Here is a 23,671-nt window from a genome sequence, read left to right as displayed (position 1 = left end):
GAAAGGGCGTGGGTTCCAAACAACTTCATACCAGCTATGGACTGTGGCACCTATGGATTTCTTTAGTGTAAGAGAAATAAACCTCAGTCATGTTTTCAAGCCACTGCTGTTTTAGAATTTCTACTGTAAGGATGCAATCATCATCCTAATCAGTATAGGACATTTAGTTAAACATTATATTGTTCCACCTCCAATGCAGAGACTATAGAATTACAGGAAAGACACCCACTATTGGCCCTACACACTCTACATTCAAAGCAACTAAGTAAACTGGCACTTGAAAATTCTAAGTATAACATCTAACTTTTATATTAATGACATCTACTGTGAAACAGTTACTAAAATTACAGAATATATCTAAAGAATGAAACCATGCATCAGCGATTTCATCAAAAATAAGTGCTAGTCAACAGAAAACGGCTTTAAATAATTATTTGAATGCAAGTAGGGTTATGGTCTGTTTTTAGGAATAGAATTATTTTTGACTAGTTCGACAATATTTAAGAATTTTAGTAGAGCTCACAAAAATGTCTAGCATCTTTACCTTTGACACATTCATAAAACTTGGCTTGGCCGTTGAAATCAAGCCCAAAGTCTGTATAGAACAATTTACCAGCTGAGAAAGTATGTCACAGGCAGCTTCTGCTGATTCAGTACTACTATCAACCTACAAAGACAATTTAAAATCTTAATTTCCTGAATATAACTTATCAGAAAGTTATTGGCAATATAATTATTTAATAGAATTCAATTGCAAAACCATACTTATCCCTTCAAGCTATAAAATAAATTAGAATTTTCTTCTCTATACACGCTATCTCAGATAAAAAATGAAAAACAGAAATGATGACAAGTGAATTTTCTAAGCACTTTAAACTTTCAAATCTTATTTACACTTTCAAATTGTATTTATACTTTCAAATACAATTACCTGAAATTTAATAATGGCATCTACATGAAGGAAACTGAAGTTTAAATTATTCAATTATAGCTCAGGTGCTACACCTAAATCTATGCAAGTAACTACAGAGAAATAGGAAATAGTTTGGGATTAAAATTCTGCAAAAGTCATTGACTGCTTCAATATAATGATCTAGTTATACACAAATGTCAAGAAAACCCAAGTCATTGTTTTTATTTAATGTTTATTTCTCTTACCTTAAAGCTGACATACTGGAGATGGGCAGCATGCTTTTTAATGATCTGCTGAATGAGATCAGGATGAGTGGAGTTAAAATATGAAGTAGCTGACTTGTTCAGTTCAAACTCAAACTTTCTCCAAAGGTCAGGAATATGAAAAACTTCATTCCATCTCCTACATACAGAAGATGCCCGGGCCCGATCCATTAAAGGAAGATACTGAAAAATGCGTAACACTACATAGTGAGGCAAACTCGCCCAGTCTAGAAGGACAGTGTATGTATGAGTCTGGTTGAGAGAAGAGTAGAACCCAAGTTTAGGCTGTTTCACTGCTGGTGAAGACTGGACAACTTTATTCCCAACAGATAAATTGTTCCTCTTCATTCTGTAAACATTGAACAATGTTAAGTGACCACTTTCCCCACATTTCCATCATATATTTTGCTTTAATTGTATGGAATAACAACATTAGAAAATGAGAAACAGTTTAATACAATTTTGACAAGAACCGTCCACTTTCATGCGTTGATAGGTACTACTATGTGCTACGGATATGAGATAAATAGGAGGGGACCTGCTCTCAAAGAGCTATGATGAAACGGCAAAATACGGTGATACATGCCATCACTGAAGTTGGGACAAGTTGCAATGGAAGATTAAGGGAAGGGCATGTATTTGAGTTTGTATGTGGGAGCGAGTGGTTGGGGAGGCTTCCAGGAGGAAAGGTCCAAGGAAGCAGTGTAAGTGCCAGGTTTATTCCTCGTCAATGACTGTATTCTCACTATCACACTGCAATTGTGCTAAGAACTCCCAGGGGGTCTGGGAGCCCGTAAAACATAATTAAAAGCGTAAATCTGGGTAAGTCCCAGCTCTGCCATTTACTGACCATGGGATCTTGTCTGAGCAAATTAACTTAAGCCTCAGTTTCCTCATCTGAAAAGCAGGGAGAACTGCAGTACCAATCTCATAAGGTTATTGAGAGGATTAAAGTATCTTAAGTGCCAGGACACAGTAAGTGCTCAATATATGCTGCAGTCATTGTTGTTGTATTAAATTGTCCAGTGAATCTTCCTGAATAAATTTCATGACATTACTTAAGTTGGAGCACAATTCTAACAAAAAGTCAAATGACCTGTGACAATGTTCAGATGACACCCAGGACACAAGAGCTGTAGAGAAGTGGGATATAGCAGGGACAGAAGCTGTGTGACCAGCATACTGGTTCCTTACCAGCCAATGTAAAATAGCAAAGGAATGAGCATTCTTTCCCAACGAAAAGAAATGATGACTCTCCAGGTATTAGTCAGCTTGAGACACAACTAAGTTCCAACAAATTTCAGGTCTAGATATACCCAAGTATATAATCCTGTACATAGATTTTACATAAGAATCTAAAGTATTTTAAGTATACAATAATTTAAAAGGTAAAATAATGATAAGAGTAGTTCTGAACTTAGGTTGACTATATAACCCTCTCTTTACCCCTGAATGTTAGGAATGTATATGTGGAAGACTTGGTGTCATAATTGAAACCTACCTTCAACTCTAATGAAATATCTATTTAATATGTAAATATCTCTGTCTGTGAGTCACTCTGTCTGATGTGAAACATTTCTTAACCACAACATAGAGGTGGATCCCAGAAACAGGAATGACCTCTAAAGTCACTGAACAAAATGAAAGGTCATCTTTAGGGTTTGGAGAAAAAAAAGGAAAAAACATGTATCTCAATCATCAGGCAAAAGAGCTACTACACACTTTAATCTGACTAAACCAGTTATGTGCATAACTGAGCAATACAATGTAGAATACATGAAACTGCTGACATCAATAATTCAAAGCATATACATTTTAAAGGGCTAATTCCCTAAAAGGGAATACGATGGCCCAGGGAAGGTAGAGGAATGGACACTAGATTCTCAACTCTGATGTGGAGCACGTTTATTGACATCTGGCTTGTAACTGATTTATTTGGTAGCCTACAGAATGGAGAGTTAAAATTTTACTAAGGAATTACAAAAAAGTTATCCCTAACATAATCTGTCATTAAAAAAGCAGTGAAGCCAAAAATAAAACAAAGACTTCATCCAAATGTCCAGTTAGAAAACTGCCTTGCAGTTCTAAATAAGGGGATTGTGCTATGCATTAAATCTGCATCAACATGGATTAAACGTTAAACCTGTTTATTTATTACAATCATTAAATTGCCAATTCACTGACAGAACCACCATAAATAACTTCAGGATATTAGGTACCAATAATTCTATTAAAAATAACACCTTAGTTTTCTTTTTCCTCATGTACATTAATTTTCAGAATATAAAACCCACCCACAAATCATAAATTTTATATATAATAATTTTATAGCAATGAGCATCAGGAAAATATTAGAACTCAAGACAAGTTGATCTTTATTAGCTTGAAATTCCAGCCTAAGCATATACAATCACTTTTCAAAACTGCTATTTCCTTTTCAGACTACCAACTGTCTTACCTAAAGAAGACTTCCAAGTTAGAGTCCCCTCTGAACAAGCGAAATGAAGTGACTGCTGCCATGGGGTGCTCGCCAACATCCATTTGACTTCACTTCCTAGCTTGGCAAGACAGCACAAAAACACATTTATCAGGATATATAAGTAAAATCCCAATAATTTTTATGCTTAGGATATTTAAATATCATTGTATATGCTGAAAGTTTTTGTCAGGAAATTACTGATTCCCAAACTATTTTCTACTCAGAAGAAAACCTGTCCACTAAAAACAAAACAAAACAAAAAACTACATTAGCCTGATAAATGGAAATACTGCAACACTTGCCAGGAATTACATGTGAAGTTCTGCTCAAATAAAAGGCTGTGTGTGGATCAAACAGTCAAAGGAGGGCTCTGAAAATCCACATTTTAACAAACACATATGGAGAGGTATTACAGAACATTTAAGGTAGCCCATGATTACATTATTTGTTCATAGGCTGTGTAAATCAGTTCCAGTTTTTAGCAGCACGTAACGCCACTACAGTTAAAATAATTAAGCAGACAGAACTTTGATTTTTTATCATTCCCATATGAATGTAGTTTGTTTGACTAGTCTGCTGTTAACATAAGCTTCTGTGGTTTTTATTTTTTCACTTATATTGAGACATATAATTGATTCGTTCATAATCGATTGATTCATACTCTCTTTGAGGTTTGATCAATTTTAGGCACAGTGACTTATCAGAATTAGGAGCAGTCTATGGACATGGAAGAAAATAATAACAGGTCTACACCAGGATAAAACTCACTGCCTGGACATCATGAATAAGTATCATAAGTAAAAATAAATAAATGCATTGTGCTAATTTTTGTAAGCCTAACTCAGTTACACACAGGAGGTGGAGGAGGCAACCTATCAATCCGCTAAAAACTTCTCTTAAATCTCTAATGCCTACCACCTGCCAGCTCTCAACTTCTCTCTGAAGCCTACTCCTGAAATAGAACTTTGGAGGACAGACAGGGAGAATGAATTAGAGGTCAATATCCACAATTTGATTTCCCCACTGCCAAGTGCTGTTCTACTATCATCCAAAACACTATTTTCCAGATAATGGCAAGGCCATCTCTCTCTCCTTTACATTCCACTCCAGAAGTAGGCAGAAAGGAGCCACCAGGTACACTTTCAGAGGAACACCACAAATAAGAGAAAGAAAAGTCAAGTGACATATTTCCCTAATCAGACGACACACAATTTTATTTACTGCAGAAAATTTTCTACTGAGTTATCAATACGGCTGATTTTGTGTGTGCAGCACATTCTTTATGCTAGAGAACACTGAAGAGATCTAGTAAAGGTATATAAATAGGGAATCACTACCTAAGACCCATAAGGTGGTACCAAAGTACCTAACTCAGATCAGTTCACTGGAGTCTTTAAGATCAGATGAATTACTTCCCAGGTGGCTGAAGGAATTTGACTGCTGTTTTAGAGTCACTATCTGAAAGTGTGAGGGCTGGTGGAAGACAAACCCAGAATTCAGAATCCCATTGGGTGGTAAGCCACAATTTGGAAAAGGGAGAGATGAGCAAGCCTGACACTGATCACAATTCTAGAGTATAAAGCAGGTTTGTAAGCACTTGGGAAAGAATGCAATGATGACTCAAAGTCCACTTGGTGGCTTCACTATCCACCGTAACCCAATTTCCTTTTTTTGATACGTCTATTAATTTGGTAGATAAGGTGACCCTGTGAATCGGAGCCTCTAGAAGTATCTAAGAAATCTCCCACAGGATTCTTGAGGGAAAGATAATCAAAGACAGGTTAGACGAAAAGCTAAACATACAAAGCCATATCTTCTGCACCATCACCAGATTCTTCCAGATTGGTGAAATGAATAAACAAAAGGCACTTTTAACAGTTTCAAGTTTTTAATAGTCGCAACAGTAGAAATATTGTGTAAATACTACAGATAAAGAATAAAAATTCAAAACTATCTAAAAGGTTAGACAAATTCGTTGGAAGCAGCAAGATGAAGATGAACAGAAATAATGAGCAAATGTTCTTTATTTAAGCTACTTTTCTAAGGTGGTACACTGAGAAATCAGGCTGCTGCCACCACAGGCACATGGTCTCTGCTAAGGGGTCTGAAATCCCAGTCACCAGTGCAATGACCAGAGAGGCGTGGCCTGGCGGGAGAGCAGAAGATTTATTCCAAAATATAGCTTTGAAACACACAGCATTCTAATAGAAGCAAATTGTGCTGAGGGGCAAAATCCTCCCACTAAACATATCCCAAACAGAGGACAAACAATTTTTTAGGGATGTTCTCAAAAATATTTATGTTCTTTGCAGCCCACATGACCCCTAAGTTCCCTTCTAAATCTAAAACCTACAATTTCTTAAAATATGAAAGTCAAATTACAATATCATCAAGGTTTCAACAGGAGAAAAATTAGTATTTATGTCAAACAAATCTTTCCTAAAGCAGTAACTGCCAACTTTTTGGTGTTATATTTTTTCATTGATTTAGCAATTTTCTATACACTCTCAATAGTCTCTGTTGTATCAAGATATATTTATTTTTCAGGAAAACTTTTAATTTTAAAATAGGTATGTTTGCTTTTAAATGACTCATGAAAACTGAAGTTTTCAAACTACATGTGGATTCAAAACACCTTTTGAGATGCAAGGAGAGGGTTAAACAGAACTTGAACTGAGCTATCTGTTAAAAATCCTTGAAAGGGAGGCCCAGCTGTTCCCCTCTCTTAACCCTCACCACCTCTACTCTCAACTCTGGAAGAGAAAAAGGAGCGAGCACAGGAAGCCAGGCCCCCTACGGGGAAGCCTTCAGACGTGGGGAAAGCCCTATCTTAGGGCTGGGTACACCAAGGGATCAACAATTAATACAGAGAGTTCAGGAAGGCATTTTGCAACATTTTTCTGAGGAAATAATCATAATTTTTCAACTTTGGGGAAACTTTCTGGGCACAGGTGCTAAAAACAAAACCAGTATACCTAAGAGAGAATAGATTCTTCCAACTCACAGGAAAGGCTTGAGTCTACTTTTCTCCCAGACAAGCCTTTGTAAATTTAAACTCTTAACACGATCCTCCTGTAAAAGGAAAACCCTTCAAGTAGTCGTGCAAAAGCAACCGCGTGTATCAATCACTTAGCATTCTCATCAACTACATGGACTGGAAACATGTAATGCGCGTTTGAGAGAGAGAGAGAGAGAGAGAGGTTAAGACGAATGCAATCCTTTCAGAGCTTACCCTCCAAAGATGAACAAAATGATTGAATTCGGGAAACCTGGGTCCCGAGCTGGGCCCTGCAGAAAAACGACCACGGGAAAAAACCAACCACCTGTGGCTGTAAAAACCAGACGTAAGACCCGACCTCAACGCAAGTCAAATGCGGGGGTGGAGGTTGGCAAGGTGGCCTGGCCTGGGGCCGGGTGGGGTCGTTAGCCAGGGGCCCCCCCTCCCCGCCTCGGGCGGCCCTCGGCGGGCAGCGCCCCGGCTGCGGAGGCCAGGTCACACCTCCTCGTTCCCGGAGAAAGTGCGCTGGGCGGGGCGCCTCCCGGTCCCCAAACCACAACCCGCCCGAGTCAGGACCCGCGTTCCGGCCCGCGGCTTTTCGCAAAGCCAGCGGAGGCGCAATCCCCGCACACCACCGCGCCCCCCAGAAGGAAAGGCTACCTTGCAACACAGAACCGCGTGTGTTTCCGCGCGCGCCCCGGTGTTCGTGGGCCAGGCTGCGGCGGCGGGACCAGCCCACGCCGTCCCAGCTCGAAGCCGCTACACTGGAGCGGAGTGCGCTGGGCCCGTGGCGAAGACCCCTGAGCTCGCAGGCGTCTCCCAGACCGCCCCCGGGCGTTCACGCATGCGCGCAGCTCCACTTTTCGCGGGAGACCGTGCGCGCCAGCTCTCACCTGCGCAGGAGTCCGCAGGGCACCTTCTTAGTTGGTTAGTGGGAAGTTTCTGCCCGCCGCCTTCACCGAAATCGCTGTAGCCACCTGCGCCGTGAAACTGACTACCAGCCTCTCCGAATGGGAGTGAATTTGCAATTCCAGTTTCTAGAACTTAAAACCTCCCTGGAAAGTGCACCCTTTATTAGTATACAAATAATTGAAACTTAAAATATCAAAAGTGTTAACAGCTCAGTGTTAAATATGTATATATCACTTCCTTGTCCTGCTCCACATCTCATTCCCTGGGGATAACCACTGTTCATTGTGTAAATTACTAGACCTTTGGTACACACCCAAAAGTATCCAGTGAGAGGCAAGGATTTTATTATTCTCATTTGTTAGTTTGAAAAAAATCTGAGCTCAAATTGTATATAATGTTCTGGAACTTCTTTTGCTTACTACACCATGGACATAGTTCTCTATCAACACATATAGATCCCCCTACTTCTTTTTCGTTTTTACAAACATCTTTATTGAGGTATAACTGACAAGATAAACTGCACATGCTTAAAATGTACAATTTGATAAGTTTGGACACCTTGAAACCATTGCTTCAGTGAAGGTAATGAACATACGAATTTCTCCCGAAAGTTTCCTTATGCCCTTCTGTAATCCCTCCTTCAACCCCTCCCCCATCTGCTTTCTGACACTATAGATTAGTTGACATTTTCTAGAATATTTTGTAAATTGAATCAGAGTGTGTACTCTTTTTTGTCTGGTTATTTGCACTCAGCATAATTGTTTTGAGATTCATCCATGTTGTTGCATGTATCATACATAGTTCTTTCCTTTTTATTGCTATGTAGTATTCCATTTTATGGATATAACACAGTTTGTTTATACATTCACCTGATGATGGATATTTGGGTTGTTTCTGGGTTTTGGTTATTATAAATAATGCTGGTATGAACATTACACATCTTTGTATGGACATATGCTTTCATTTCTCTTGGGTGAACACCTAGTATGGAAGAGCTGCATTATATAATACATGTATGTTTAGCTTCTAAAAAAGACTGCCAATGTCTTTTCCAATGAGGCTGTTTTATATTCCCACCAGAAACGTATTACAGTTCCATTTCCTCTGCATTCTCACCCACACTTTTTAATCTAATAGATGTCTAGACGTATCACAATGCAGTTTTAACTTACATTTCCCTAGTGAAAAATGCTGTTGAGCATTTTTTCACGTACTTACTTGCCATCTGTACAACTTCCTTGGCGATGTGTCTGTTAAAGTCTTTTGCCTAATTTTAATTGGGTTGTCTGTTTTCTCATTGAGCTTGGAGAATACTTCATATATTCTGCATACAAATTCCCTCTCAGATATATGACTTATAACCATTTTTTTCCAGTCTGTGACTTGCCTTTCTACACTCCTTCAAAAGGGCAGAAATATTCATTTTGTTGAGGTTCAGTTTATCAGTTTGATCTTCTAAGGATCATGATGTCAAATCTAAGAAATCTTTGCCTAAGCCAAGTTCACAAAGATTTTCTCCTATATGGTTTATAATTTTAGATTTTACATCTAGATGTATGATTCATTTAACTTTTGTATATGAATCAAAGTTCACTTTTTTTGTATATGTATATCCAGTTATTTCATTACTAGCTTTTGAAGAGACTATTGTTTTCCTCCACTGAATTGCCTCTGCATCTTTATGGAAAATCATTTATCCATGTATGTGTGGGTCTATTTTTAGACCCTCTATTCTGTTTAATTGATATATTTGCCCATCTTTATGCCAATATCACACTGTCTTGATTTCTGTAACTTTATAATAATTATTAAAATCAGGTAGTTTTAGCCCTACAACTTGTTCTCTTTCAAGACTGTCTTGGCTATTCTATATTCTTTGCATTTTAGACTCAGAATGTCAATATCTACAGAAAATCTTGCTGGGATCTTGCCAGAGATAACCTTGAATCTAGAAATCAATTTGGGGAGAACTGATATCTTAAAAAGATTAGGTTTTCAAATCGATGAACACAATATATCACTCCACTTATTTAACTCTTCTTTAATTTCTCCCAGCAATGCTTGAGTTTTCATCCAGGTCTTGCACACATTTTTTTCCAGAGATATCCCTAGGTATTTTATAGTTTTTAAAATGTTGTTGTAAATAGTATTTCTTTTTATATTTTAAATTTCTAATTATTTGTTGCCAATATATAGAAATATAATTGATTTGTGTACATTGATCTTATATCTTGCAACCTTGCTAAAAAAAAATCACTTTTTAGTTCTAGAAGCTTCCATTGGAATCTAGTACATTCCACTGGATTTTCTACATAGACAATCATGTTGTCTGTGAATAAAGACAGTTTTACTTCTTCCTTTCCAAAATACATGCTTTTAATTTCTTTCCCTTGCCTGACTGCTCTTTACCTACAGTACAGTGTTGAAGATTACTGGTGAGAGCAGACACCCTTGGCTTGTTCCTGAGCTTAGGCGGAAAGCATTCAATCTTTAATCAGTAAGTATGTTGTTACCTATAGCCTTTTGATAGATGCCCTTCATCGGGTTGAGGAAGCTCCCTTCCATTCTTACTTTGCTGAGAGCTTCCTTCTTGTTTTTTTAATGAATAGGGGATATTCAATTCTGTCAAATGCTTTTTACGTATCTATTGAGATGGTCTTACGGTTTTCTTTTTTAGTTTGTTAAAATGGTGAATTACATTATTCCTTTTTAAATGTTAAACCAATCTTGCATTCCCAGGATAAACTTGACTTGGTCATAATTTATTATCTTTTTAATCTATTGTTTAATTCAATTTGCTAAAATTTTGTTTAGAATTTCTGCATCTATGTTCATAGGGGATATTGACTTGTAATTTTCTTTGCTTATAGTATTCTTCTCAGATTTTGATAACAAGTAATGCTGGCCTCATAGAACAAGTTGGGAAGTACTTCCTCCTCTTCAATATTCTAGAAGAGTTTGTATAAAAATGGATTATTTATTCTTAAATATTTGGTAGAACTTACCAATGAAACCATCTGGGCCTGGAGTTTATTTTGTGGGAAGGTTTTTATCTACAAATTCAATTACTTTAGTAGACATAGAGCTACTCATGTTATCTATTTCTTCTTGAGTGAGCTTTGGACGTTTGCATTTTTTAAGAAATTTGTCCGTTTCATCTAAGTTGTTAAATTGACTGGCATAATACTGTTCATAATATTCTCTTATTATCCTTTTAATGTCTGTAGTATCTGTAATGATGTCACTTCTCTCATTCCTGATATTGGTAATTTGTCTCTACACTTTTTTACTGGTTCAGTCAGGCTAAAGTATTAATAATTTTATTGTTTTTCTCCAAGAACCAGCTTTCGGTTTCATTGATTTTCTGAATTGTTTTCTCTGTTTTGTATTTCATTCATTTCTATTCTGATAGTTATTTCCTTTGTTTACTTTGAGTTTAATTTGATATACTTTTTCTAGTTTCTCAAGGTGGAAGTGGAGTTCATTAATTTTGAACTTTCCTTCTATTCTAATATAGGCATTCAGTGCTATAACTATCCCCCTAAGTACTGCTTTAGTGGCATATCACAAATACCTAAGTTCAGGGGGTCCACTAAACTCAGCCCGGGTTCCCCCTTCCTGTATAGCAGTCTAGAAGCTCTCAATGCAGTAAAATGGCGGCACTCATAGGGCTTCTGATGTCTTGTGTCTTGAAAGCTGTTGTTTCTAATATTTTGTCTCCTCCCCACCTTTTTTTCTTCCATAGAGGGTAAATCTATCTAGTCCCTGTTTATCGTGGTTGGAATAGGAGGTCTCCCCCTCATATTTTGTAGTGGATGAGTGAGAAGTTCCCCTTATATGGAAAAATCACAATTCCTTTAACTATTATCCTATCGCTGAAATTTAGTTTTTACTATTATGAAGATCATGTCTTAGTGCACCTCTGCAGACATTACTGAATAATAATCCTAGATATGGAATTATTTGTTCAACTACATTAGATTTTGACAGATACGGCCATATCTAAAAGAATGCTGGACAGACAATTGTGATATACTTCATTTCAAGCTAAGGACCACAGAATTATGCCAATAATAATTTTTAAAAAGAGCATCTCTGTATAGTCCTTTTGTAGGGAATGTCATTGTCATGCTATGAACAAATAGTGATTTTGGTGGTTTGAATCAGAATAGTCTAGGTTATGCTGTATAACAAATAACTGCAAACCACAAGGATTTAACACGATAATGGTTTAATTCTCAGTCATGCTATGTTTCTCTCATAATTCAGCTGGGAGCTCTGGTCCCTCTTGTCTTCATTCTGGGACCAAGAATGATGGAACAGTTACTATCTAGAAAGTTATCAGTTTGTGGCAGAGGGGAAGAGGCAGTGGGATGCATAATTGTATCTTATGCATCTAACCTCACGTCAATTCCATTCTCATTTCATTGGTCAAAGCTCATCAAAATGGCCACACTCAAATTTAGGTGGGTGAGAAAGTGCAATTCTATCACATATCTAGAAGGAAAAACCTGGAATATTTGGGAACAGCCATAAGGACTGTCATATTAGTAAAATTGTGCAATGAAAATGTCACCAAAAATATTTTCAAGGATAAAAGAATGTCTCACTTTGGGGAATTATCAAGTTCAGGAAAGGACTGTCCCCAAGACTGCAGTCACTTCTGACACCAACTACAGATATCAGGGATACCCAAGACCATCTTGCTTCTGACACCATTCAGGTAGTCCTCAAGACTACCCTCAGATTGATAATTTGCTATAATGACTCACAGAAATCATTGAAAGTGGCTATACTCATGGTTATGGTTAATTACAGTGGTAGGATACAGATCAAATCAGCCAAGGGAAGAGACGCATGGGGCAAAGACCAGGAGAGTTCCCCATGCAAGCCGGCAGTTGTCATCTCCTAGTGGAGTCATGGACAACACTAAATTCTCCAGGCAACAATATATGGCAATACACATGGAGTATTGCCATCCAGGGAAGCTCACCTGAGCCTTGGTATGCAGAGTTTTTATTGGGGTTTGGTCACATAGACATGGTTGACTGCCAGTGTGACTGATTACTGGCCAGCCCCACCAGAGGTAGAGATGATACCACATGGCCCAAAGCCCTCACCATAAATCACATTGTGAGACTGTTTGGTGTGGCCCAAAGCCCCAGGTAAACAAAGACACTCTTATCAGGCAGAACATTCCAAGGACTTAGAGATCACATTATGGGAGCTGAGGGTGAAGATGAGACCTCTCTTCAGGTAAGGATAATTCTGTACTACACAGGGGTTAAATCATATTTGATTCAACATCATTTCAGAACTCTACAATTAAGTTGTCTCTGTATCCTACTGGAAAGAAAAATACATTTGAGGGCTTCCCTGGTGGCACAGTGGTTGAGAGTCCGCCTGCCGATGCAGGGGACACAGGTTCATGCCCCGGTCCGGGAAGATCCCACATGCCGCAGAGCAGCTGGGCCCGTGAGCCATGGCCGCTAAGCCTGCGCGTCCGGAGCCTGTGCTCCACAACAGAGAGGCCCGCATACTGCAAAAAAAAAAAAAAAAAAAAAAAAAAAAAAACATTTGAATTGTATCAGTAATAGTTGCTACTGAATAAAAAGTCTTTAGTTTTGGTAGTGTGATGGGAAAAAACAATGTCACATTTGCCAAACACACTACCTATATAAAAAGACCCTCTAAAAGTTGTTTTTGTTACAGTTTGTCCCAATTGAACCCTAAAATCCATATAATTATGCTCTGAAGATCTATCCTACCTTCCTTTTAAGAACTTGGTTTTTAATATTTAAAAAGATATATAAGCTATTCTAAATAGGTTAAGACTTTCTGATTTCACTTCATATTCCTTTAGATTAAGCTTTCCCCAAAGGAAATTAATAAAGGTAAAATTAGTAAAGTAAAAATTAAGGCTTTTAATTTTAAAATCAGAAATGCCAGTTAGTGTGTCCCTAAATGTGGAAGAACTTGCTGCTGTTTTTACTGTATTCAAACACAGTATGAAGCCCCTGTAAAAAGAGGGAATTATGAAATGAGCATTTCTAAATGGGTCAGGGTTAGTCATCACCGACAACACTGATTCAAAGCCACTATCCTGTTTTGAAAAGTGAATAAAATCAAGGGGATTGCACGGAGCTCAAGATTTCATAAACACCATGTTCTACCTGGTGTGAGGTAGCCTTGTTTTGTACCATCTCATGGATCTGAACTTATCGTTTCTTAAAACAGAGAAGAAAAATGATTTTGAACCTGTTGCTTTTCACTAATGCTTTTCTAGTCAAGCTTTTATATGCAAAGTCTTTAAAATAAAGTATAACTTTGAATTATGTTCAACTTTGCAGATTATCTGGTTTTAAAAGCTGTAACTCAAGTAAATGATTCTGCAAATATACTTTATTTTAAAAAGAAACTAATTTATTGCTATGTTTAACTAAACATTTCATAGAAATACTTCGTTAATTTAGAGATAATTTTCTGCAGTCACTTTATTTATGAAAGGCAAAATGTATATTATTAATTTGATTGTCAGCACTAATCCGGGATTATAGAGAGAAACAGGGTCAGTCATTCAAATCATTTGATAAAAGTATGTTAGTAGGTCATGTTTTATAGCTGTCCTGGTGATCAGCCATTTCTAGAGCATTTCAAGAAGTAGTCATTAGCAAGAATGAAAATGTCTTAGCTTTTTTAACAAGAGGAAAAATTTAACGCTGAAATATTTTCCTTATGTAGAGCAGTACACACTTTCAGTGTATTAAATTTTCTTGTTTATGACATTTTCCTATGTTAATTTAAAATCTCTGAAAAACAACACATCTTAAGATTGGAAATTAACTACACGATAGTTTGATTTGACTTACTGGTTTTAGAAAGAAAATGCTCCAAAGTAGGGGTTTTTTTTAAAAGTGATTATTATTCATTATCGTAAGGGATATACTATATTGCCAGTCAATTACATTAGATCATAAAAGTAGAACAATTGTCAGAGGAAATAGAAAAAATACTATAATATTTAGGGGAAGTAATATTTTAAATGCTACAGCATAGCAGCAGACTGGCAGCGAACACACCAATCAAGTACCCAAACAGAAACAGGGCAGCTCTTTGTTACCAAGGTAATAAGGAGACACTGAAAAAACAGGCTCATAGACATCAACAGAGTTTGCCAGTCAACACCAATGGTAACCAGTGCAAGACAGAGAACAGAGCAAGAACAAACTGAACCACACAGTCATCTGGCAACACAGCCAGATGCTCACGACAATAATGTTCACTACTGCTCACGTCACTGCTGATCACACACCTACCACCAAGGCTCCTAGATGGTGGTATTAATTAAACTACTGCATCAGTAGACATTCAAACAGAACACAGCATGTCTGGTTTTTACATTTCCCTGTGTGGACTCCCCCGTTGAGTAAACTTATAAAGCTCAACACTTAGAGAGAGAGTTACATCTTTAAATCTTTCAAATGAGTCTTCTTATTTGAGCCTTATAAAAATGGGGTGAGGTGTGCAAAACATGTCAAATAAAAATCTAAGTGAAACCACTTTCCGGACCATATGCGTACCCAGCACGTGGAGTGGTGTGCGCTCATAAGATGGTCTCTGAGGAGGAGTCCAGGCTTTTGAGAAGGCACAAAGCTTCGGGCTTAGGGGGAACGATTTTCCTCCAGAAGCGGGGAGCAGATCTCATGCGTGAGAATTGGAGCTATTTTCTTCCCTTGATGGTGAGTCACAGAATACGTATTCAGTGTGGGTCAAATCATAGTGAAAGAGTATATTTTAGATCCTCAAATCCTTGTTGAGCATTTTTGCCCTTATGTTTAATAAAAGACGTTTTCTCTTCAGAGAAAACTCTGTTACTCATATTCCTTTATCAACATCGATCACACCTTCTTGCCTTTAGGGAACTTTTCAAATCTTTGAAAGGAAATCATGACAGCATCCACTATTGAATGAAGTGTGTTTCGTTCAGAGCAAGTTGCTGTTGAGTCATATCCTGAAAGTGATTTGTTCTTTCTAGCAGAAAAATTGTATGGGTACTTCAGAGGAGAACCGAGTCAAACTCTTATTATACTGATGTATTTCCCTTTGCAACAGTTTTCATTTTGAATCCAGAAAAAATAACAAATTTCAAGCTTGTAGAATGCCATATATAGGTTACCTTTGACAAGTGACGGTGATGATGTGCAACTACTTCACTGACTTCTGAGTATAATTCAGTTGCATTTCCTTGAATTAACTACCTAGAAAATTATGCTAAAAACATTAATTAATAAATCACAGCATTCCTTATGCAATATTCATGGTATCCCTCGCACTTTTCCTAAATGTTCTCAACACAGAGTTAGAACATTATCCATAAAAGGTCAAGGATTTGAGTAAAAGTTCCTTTTCACAAACTCAGATTGCCCTATATTATGGACATTGTACAAAACCTATTTTCAAATAGCCTAAATTTAATTTTAAAATTTTTGGCTAATACTCCATAGAAACATGTTGAGAATTATAATGACTTTACTCCTGAATTACGCAGAAAAAAAAAAAATCCCCAAATAGTTTTTAAAACAAATGCTTCAGATTTTATACTTTGGTATGCAGCCTCTTGCAAAGCAGGAAAAATGATGGAAAGGCATCACCTTTCTCTGACCAGAAGACATCACATTTGCCTGTTCTTTTAGCTTTGGTTTGTCCTACTCTCAACCCAAATCACAGACACTTTTCTAAATATAGGACAATAACGTATAATGATGTTTTTAGTACACTATTTAATTATGTCCTATTCCATGGCAAAGACTATGGATGCAGTCTCTGGTTTTCCCTTGGTTCCTCTGGCTGTAACCGAGCAGGACCCTATGGGGCCTTCCCGGGACAGGCCTTCCCCCATATCCTCTGCTTTAGCTCCTCTCTGAAGTGCCTAGATAACAGTATTTGATGCAAATTTCCTGAGTTGTTTTGTGGATGTGAAACCCCACACCACCACCACCAAATGGAAGAACTACTTGGAGACCACGAGCACATAGCCCCAGGCCTTCTGGAGCCTAAGCACTGATAATGTTAACCCTGTGACAGCACCTTGCTGCCTCACCATCAGCCAATGAGAGAACTGTGCACAAGCTGACCGCTTACCCTGTGACCCCCACCCCCCATCTCCTGGCTTTTAAAAATGCTTTACCGACCCTTCGGGGAGCTCGAGGCTTTTCAGGGCGTGAGCCACCTCCTCTCCTTGCACGGCCTTACGATAAGCCTTTCTCTGCTCCAAACCCCAACGTTTCAGTTTGTCTGGCCTCACTGTGTGTGGGGCATGTGAACTTGCGTTAACATGGCCACTCCTCTCCTTGGCTGCCCCCTCTCCCAGCTCCTCGACTTCTGCCCTGGCTCAGTTCTGGGAGCACTTTTTTCTCTATTTATGCTGATTCTCTTGGTGACGTCACCCCTTCTCCTGACTTTAAGCTCAACCTACATGTTATTGACTCCCATGTCTAGATCTCCAGTCCTCCCCTCTCTCTTGAACCCAGACTTTTATATCCAGTTCTCTCTTGGACTTGCATTTCCGACAGTCATCTCAAATTTGTGCCCAGAGTGACTTCTAGATCCTCTTCTTCAAAACCTGCTTCTCTTGCTGTTTTCCTATCTCAGTAAATAGCAACACCATGTTTTCCGTTCAGGCCCAAAACTTTAGAATTCTCTCCTTTCTTTCCGTAAAATGTCAGCAAATCTCAGCTCTAACTTCAAAACATGTCCAGAATCTGAATGCCTCTCCTCACCCTGACTGCCAAAATCCTGATCCAAGCCACCACCATCTCTCCTGAGTGTTTGGTGGCCCCTAACGGCCTCCCTGCCTCTGCTCTTGCTGCTACGATGTATTCTTAATGCGGTAGCCAGAGGACTCCTATGAGAATGTCAAGTCAGCCATGTCACTCCTCTGCTTGAAACCCTCTAATGGCGTCCTTCCACTCAGAGTAAAAGGCAGTCCTTATAAGGACCTAAGAAGCCTCCCTGCAGTCCGCTGTCTGCCACCCCATCCCTTTGACTTCATCTACTACCTCCTCCCTCGTCTGTCCCTCACTCTACTCTCTGTTCCTCAAACCCTCCCAGTATACTCTTGCCTCAGGGCCTTTGCTATTCACTTTGCCCTCTCTCTAGAATGCTCTTTCCATAGATATCCACAGGGCTTACTCCCTCTTCTCCTTCAAGGCTTTACTCAAATGTCACCCATTTTATTTTCTCCTTAGTACTAACCACTGTGTAATACACTATATGTTCTGCTTATCGATTGCCCTCACTAAAATGGAAGCTCTAGGCAGGCAGGGGTTTCTGCCTGTTTCATTCACTGCTGTATCCTCGCTACTTAGAATAGCGCCTGGCACATAGGAAGTACTCAAAGCATAATTGTAAAGGGCATGAGTAAATGAAGGTCTTGTCATCTCACAAAATTGTTCCAGTAGACAGAAGATGGATAGATGGATGGATAGACAGAGCAAGCCTATATATAGATAGGTTGGTATAACCTGTCACTACCACTCCCCCACCCCTACTCCAAGAAAAAACAGCAGAAGTACTAAGACAGAATTACAGACAGAACTTCTCATTTTAGGCTAAGGACAGCATATAATCATTACACATTTTATATGTTTTAGAAATTAAGTATTAAATAATACCTTTCATTTGAACATCTTAAAATGTGTTTTAAAAAAGGAGCACCATAATTACATGTACTTATACATCACTTTAAACATCAGGTAGCAGTAGAAGGCTTAATGGATTCAAGATCTCACTGGCTTTTGACACCTTTGCAATAGAACAGAAAATGAAAGAGGAGCCCAAGCAGCAGGCTGACATTTACAATATGTCATTTAAGCCTTAGAAAGTCTATTGTTGCCTCGCTTATCAGCATGAGAAAAAAGTGAAATGAAGTGTTGACTATCAACAGAGTGCCTTGGCGACCTTGGGCCAGCCAGTGACCTCAGTTAACTTCACTTGGTTCTTCCTGTCTTCTTACCACATCACAGTTGAGCAGATTGCTCAGAGAAGGCTTGGCGAAGGAAGAGGGGTTCACTCTCGGCAATTTTTTCTTAACCATAAGTGTTTTCCTGAGGTCAAAGTGTGAGTGACACGTATGCTCTGTGTTGACCACACTTACAATCTAAAGACAAGCGTCCTTTATGAGACTGAGCCCCTACAAAGCTGTCAAATGTTTAGAGTGTGGCTTCGGTGCCCTGGTCTCCTAATGGCATGCCCCTCATCACCTTAAATCCCCTCTTCTCATGCCTGGAACCCTCACTCTTCTTACTTTCAAAACTAGCACACAGGAAAGCCTCTGATTATGGCTTAAATAAGCTGCCTCTTCCAAAGTTGTTATATGTCCTTTTGGAGAGATCAAAGCCAGAAGTAAAATGAATGAAATGCCAGCAGTGACGTTTCAGGAATCAACAAGCCAGGCCTCTGTGTTTGGGGGCAGGACTTTGACTGCCAATGCCCTGGAGATAGAGTCAAGTAGGCCAAACACTCACAACCCCTGCACCCCAAGCATCTCCAGCACACAGCTGCTCTACTTATTAAAATAAACTCTGCCCCATGGGTCTAAAGTCTGCAAGAGACTCCAACAGGCCTTGAATCATATATTCACAGACTTCTGGAGGACCTTAGAAGTCATTTAGTGTAACTCTCCCATTTTATAGGTGAGGAAATTGAGGTTCCTAAACGTTAACTGCTGTCCTCTGAGCCCCTCAGTGCACATTCCATGTCTTGCTTTTGTGTGTGCCTGGAAATGACTGACTGCATTTCTTGCAAAAGGTCCTGTAATTCAACATAATCATTCATTCTATACATCTTCTTAATCAAAAGCAGTGATTTTTTTTTTTTTTTTTGCGGTACGCGGGCCTCTCACTGTCGTGGCCTCTCCCGTTGCAGAGCACAGGCTCCGGACACGCAGGCTCAGCGGCCATGGCTCACGGGCCCAGCCGCTCTGCGGCATGTGGGATCTTCCTGGACCGGGGCACGAACCCGTTCCCCTGCATCGGCAGGCGGACTCTCAACCACCAAAAGCAGTGATATTTGATTGAGCTTGTCAACCAGAATGCTCCAAAAATGCCTGTATTCTAGGAATGCAAATCATATAAACTAATAAGAAGATTTTCAAGCTGGGCCCAGGAGGAATTAACTTGTCAACTGCCTCCACACTAGGGTAGCCCATGACCTGAGGCACCAAGTGGTAAATCAGTATTACCTGCTTGAGCAAAGAAAAAGCACGGTGGTGTGGAGAGGACGCTGGATGGGAGAAGGTAGGTATGAGTTTTAGCCCAGACTTATTCGCCGTCTAGCCATTTCACTTTTGGCGAGTACCTCATCTCTTTGGGAAATAGAAACCCTCCTAGTAAGCAGACAAACTTACTACCATCCACTAGGACAGGGCAGAGAAATGAGCAAAGCAAATGGGCCACAGTTTTACTTTAAAGGAGAAATGTCTCTCTGGTTCAGTGTCTCCTCATCTATCAGAGGCTTGGAGAAACAGATTGCCTGGGAAGGCTGAGAGCACGCTTGTGCCATCCCAAGTCTTTCCAGCTCTTTTCTGTGGCCAGAAAACGGACACCAGGTGGCAACCAAGAAGATCCCTCCCCAAAACCAATTTCAGTGGTAGACATGTGATCTGTATGCAAACAAGGATAGTACCTACTCCCCTTAGCAACAGAAACAGGGCCAAAGGATAGCCATGTGACCAAAGCAAACCATTCTCAGATTTCCTCAGATTGGTATGCAGATCTTGGGAAATAGCAGTCCTTTCCTCTAGCGTTAATAAGTTGGGATGGTGCAAACGTGAGGTTACAGTGGTTCCTTCCTTTGAGCCCATAGTGGAAGTCCATCTGCAGGAGGAGAGGTAAGGCCAACACAGAGATAAGCAGAGCAGAGAGAAGGACAGTGTTCCAACAATGCTGTCTGATTCCCGGATTCAGCCATGCCTGAAGATGTTTGACTTGAAAAATTCTCTTTTTTGCCTGAATTAGCTTTAGCTAGATTTCTGTCACTTTTGATTAAAAGAATCCTGAGTAATACATCCTCTAATTTTTCAAATGGGGAAAGTGGGGTTCACACAGAGGGAGTGGTAGACTCAAGGTTATACAGCACACTGGGGACGAAATTTGGACTTGAAATCAGATCTATTGATTTCCATTCCAACACATTTTCTACTGCACAGTGCTTTATATACTCTATCTTGTGAATTATTCAACACTCTCTAAATGAAGTACAGGTCTTTTTCCATACCATACTGCATCATGGCAAAATTCATTTATTTAAGCAAAAGATGAAGGATCATTTGCCAAAGATTCTGTGATATGATAAGACAATTTAAACTAATGGAGTTGTGCCTAGGTAACTCCAAATAAAAGATTCGATCATGCCAGGATCAAAGGTAGAAACCATGTACTTGATTCTATTCTTTTGCCAATGGAACATCTACTGTGTTCCAGGCACAGAATAAGGTCTTTTATAAATGTGTTCATGTGTAGTTACTTCACACTGGGTTTAATCCATAGTTGAAACTCAGTATACACAGGAAGGAAGGAAGGAAGGAAGATAGGGAGGGAGGGAGGGAGGGAGGGAGGAAAGCAGGCAATAAGGGGGAGAAAGAGGAAAGAAGAAGAAAAGTAGAGTGGGTTTCAAGTAAAAATCAATTGTTTTTTCTACTGTTCAACAGAGCGTAAGTTAGTAACTAGTATCTTACAGTAATCTCAATAAATGCCATGAAACCTAGCCTGCTATGCCACTACTGCTTCTCCTAAATTGAACAGAAGGAACCGTGAGAAGAGAAACCTCAAGCCAGAGCCTCAGACGACAAGCCCATCTTTGGAGGATTGAACGTTAGGAACAAATAAGGTAACAGAAGATGGTGACTCTTGATAAATGCCCTAATTGTAGTAGTTCCATGAACTGGTTACGACAGGGCTCAGTCACAAGTAGTAATATTCATTTACAAGGGCTGTGGAATAAACTGTGTGAAAATGGGCGGTTCCTGGATTTAGTAACACAATGAACAACGTTTTAGAAAACTTGAGCACTTGATGATGAATAGATGTGAAGATTATTCTATTTGAATTATTGTTTAGTATGTGTTATTATCATTCTTTGTGATCAGACTTTTTAAACCACAACCAGGATGAAGACAAAAGGTGAAAAAATAAGTTTCAGAGTCAGAAAATAAGATGGTCATCAGGAGAATATGTTTTGCATATGGTAAAAGTACCCAGACACTTTCAAAAGTACCCAGACACTTTCAAACTTGCTCTTTTCTAGTTTTAAATTGAGTAATGAAAAACAACACCCCAAAAGATTCCTTAATATCATAAACACAGAACTGAAGGGCATCTTTTACCATATTATATAATTTAGACATTATAAAAAGGAAGGGGTGGGGAGATCTCACTCTCACCCTCATGAAATTAGCAAAATAGAATATACTACGTGAATTATTTGTTAAAATAAGTTTTTCTTTAGGTAAGAAATCTTTGCCTTAACTCATATGGTAATCTAGACATCAATAGTTTCTATCAACGGTTTTATATTCCAAGTAGAGTACATCACAATAATTATTTCTGAACTTTTGAAATACTGATAGAACTTTACATAAGCATGACTTTTGTTAAGATTCGCCAATGGCACTGGTATCAACTTGCCATGTCATTTATCGAAAAACTTATAACATGAGTGTATGGTTCACTGTCCAGCAAACTGCTCACTGGTTTCTTGTGCTATTCTTCCCTCTGTGTGTGTCGAGGGCCACATCACTGTCTCTCAGAGAAACACTAAAGACTTGACTTTGCCAGTCAGCAGTGCAGTCCTTTTATGAAACACCTACAATAGCACCACATGCATCTTCACCATTCATTCTTTAATTCAAGTGTTCATTCAACAAATATGTGCTATTCATTGTTCAAGACTCTGAAAACAGACCAGACAGAAATGCTTTCCCTGCTTTTGGAACTTTTATTCTTGAGAGAGAGAGAGGGAATGTTTTCATTAAAAAGATGATTTTAGAGGTTGGTAAATGCTTTCAAGAAAACAAAACAGGTAATATGATAAAGGGTGTGGGAGGAGGGTGGTATGAATAGGGGCATTTAGAAAAATCCTTCCTGAGGAGGTGACATTTGAGCTTGAACCTGGATGACAAGGAGCCAGCCTGCACTTCCCAGCATGAGGGGACCGCAGGAGCACAAAGAGTGGACCAGCACTGTGCAGGAGGGAAAGAGAGAGAGCGGCCACCAGTGAGCGTGATGAGGCTGAAGGAGGAAGCAGGGGTCCCAGCATGCAGGACACCGTGGGTCACGGGGTAGCAGGTGGTGGGGGGAGCTGAAACTCTGTGCTAAGGGTTTGGGGAGGACAGTGAGGGTCTTCCAAGGCAGTGATATCTGATTTGTGTTTTTAAAAGATCCCTCTGGCAGCTGGTGGGTAACGGACCATAGGGAGAAGCTTAGGAGTGAGGAGGGGTGCTGGTTCTGTTTATGTAGGTTGGATCCTACGCGAGGAAGGCACGCAGAGTAGGTGAGTGGGCTTGAAATCCAGCTTTTGCACGACTCACCAAGCCCTGTGTCCAGCAGGGGCCTACGTTCACCTGGAGAAAGGCAGATATTTTTCTATCACACATAATGCACCATATGGGCAGGAAGCAGCCTCAGGAGCGAGAACAGGGGGGGAAGATATTGAAAGAATCTTTGTAGGGATAACAGTTATGGTGGAGAAAAAAAAGAAGTGGGTTTAGGGTATGCCTGGATGAAGAGCTGGCAGGACTTACTGATGGATTAGATGTGAGAGGCGAGGGGAAAGGAGAAATCAATGCTGATCCTTAAACCCATGGGGTACGGTGCTGTCACTGACTGAGGGAGGGAAATCGGGGAGTGGGCTAGGTTATTTTTAGGAGAGGGGTCAAGAATTCAATTTTGGCAAAGTTAGCCTAAGATGCATGTTAGGTGTCAAACAGTCAGACATATGAGTTGAGGACATTTTTGATTCTATTAAGTAGAACTCAGAAGTGTGAAGAGATCATAGCCTCTTACATCTTCCTCGAGATTCCTGACCCACTGAGGGATGGGGGCAGGTGG

The 23,671-nt window shown here is 39.4% G+C and overlaps 1 protein-coding gene across 1 annotated transcript in view; it reads right to left on the bottom strand.

Moving 5' to 3' along the window:
* Positions 1-23,671, bottom strand: part of LOC115860274 (F-box/LRR-repeat protein 21) — a 64,399-nt gene that overhangs the window by 3,594 nt on the left and 37,134 nt on the right. Inside the window, exons 6-8 of the mRNA XM_030869921.2 lie at positions 3,635-3,730; positions 1,159-1,525; positions 545-667 (exon numbers count right to left, since the gene is read on the bottom strand). Of these exons, the coding sequence (XP_030725781.2) occupies positions 545-667; positions 1,159-1,525; positions 3,635-3,717 (573 nt within the window). The 5' untranslated portion in view covers positions 3,718-3,730. The remainder of the gene's footprint in view (positions 1-544; positions 668-1,158; positions 1,526-3,634; positions 3,731-23,671) is intronic.

Source organism: Globicephala melas, chromosome 3 (assembly GCF_963455315.2).
Source record: "Globicephala melas chromosome 3, mGloMel1.2, whole genome shotgun sequence".
Lineage (NCBI taxonomy): Eukaryota > Metazoa > Chordata > Mammalia > Artiodactyla > Delphinidae > Globicephala > Globicephala melas.
This window is presented reverse-complemented; position numbering and strand designations above follow the sequence as displayed.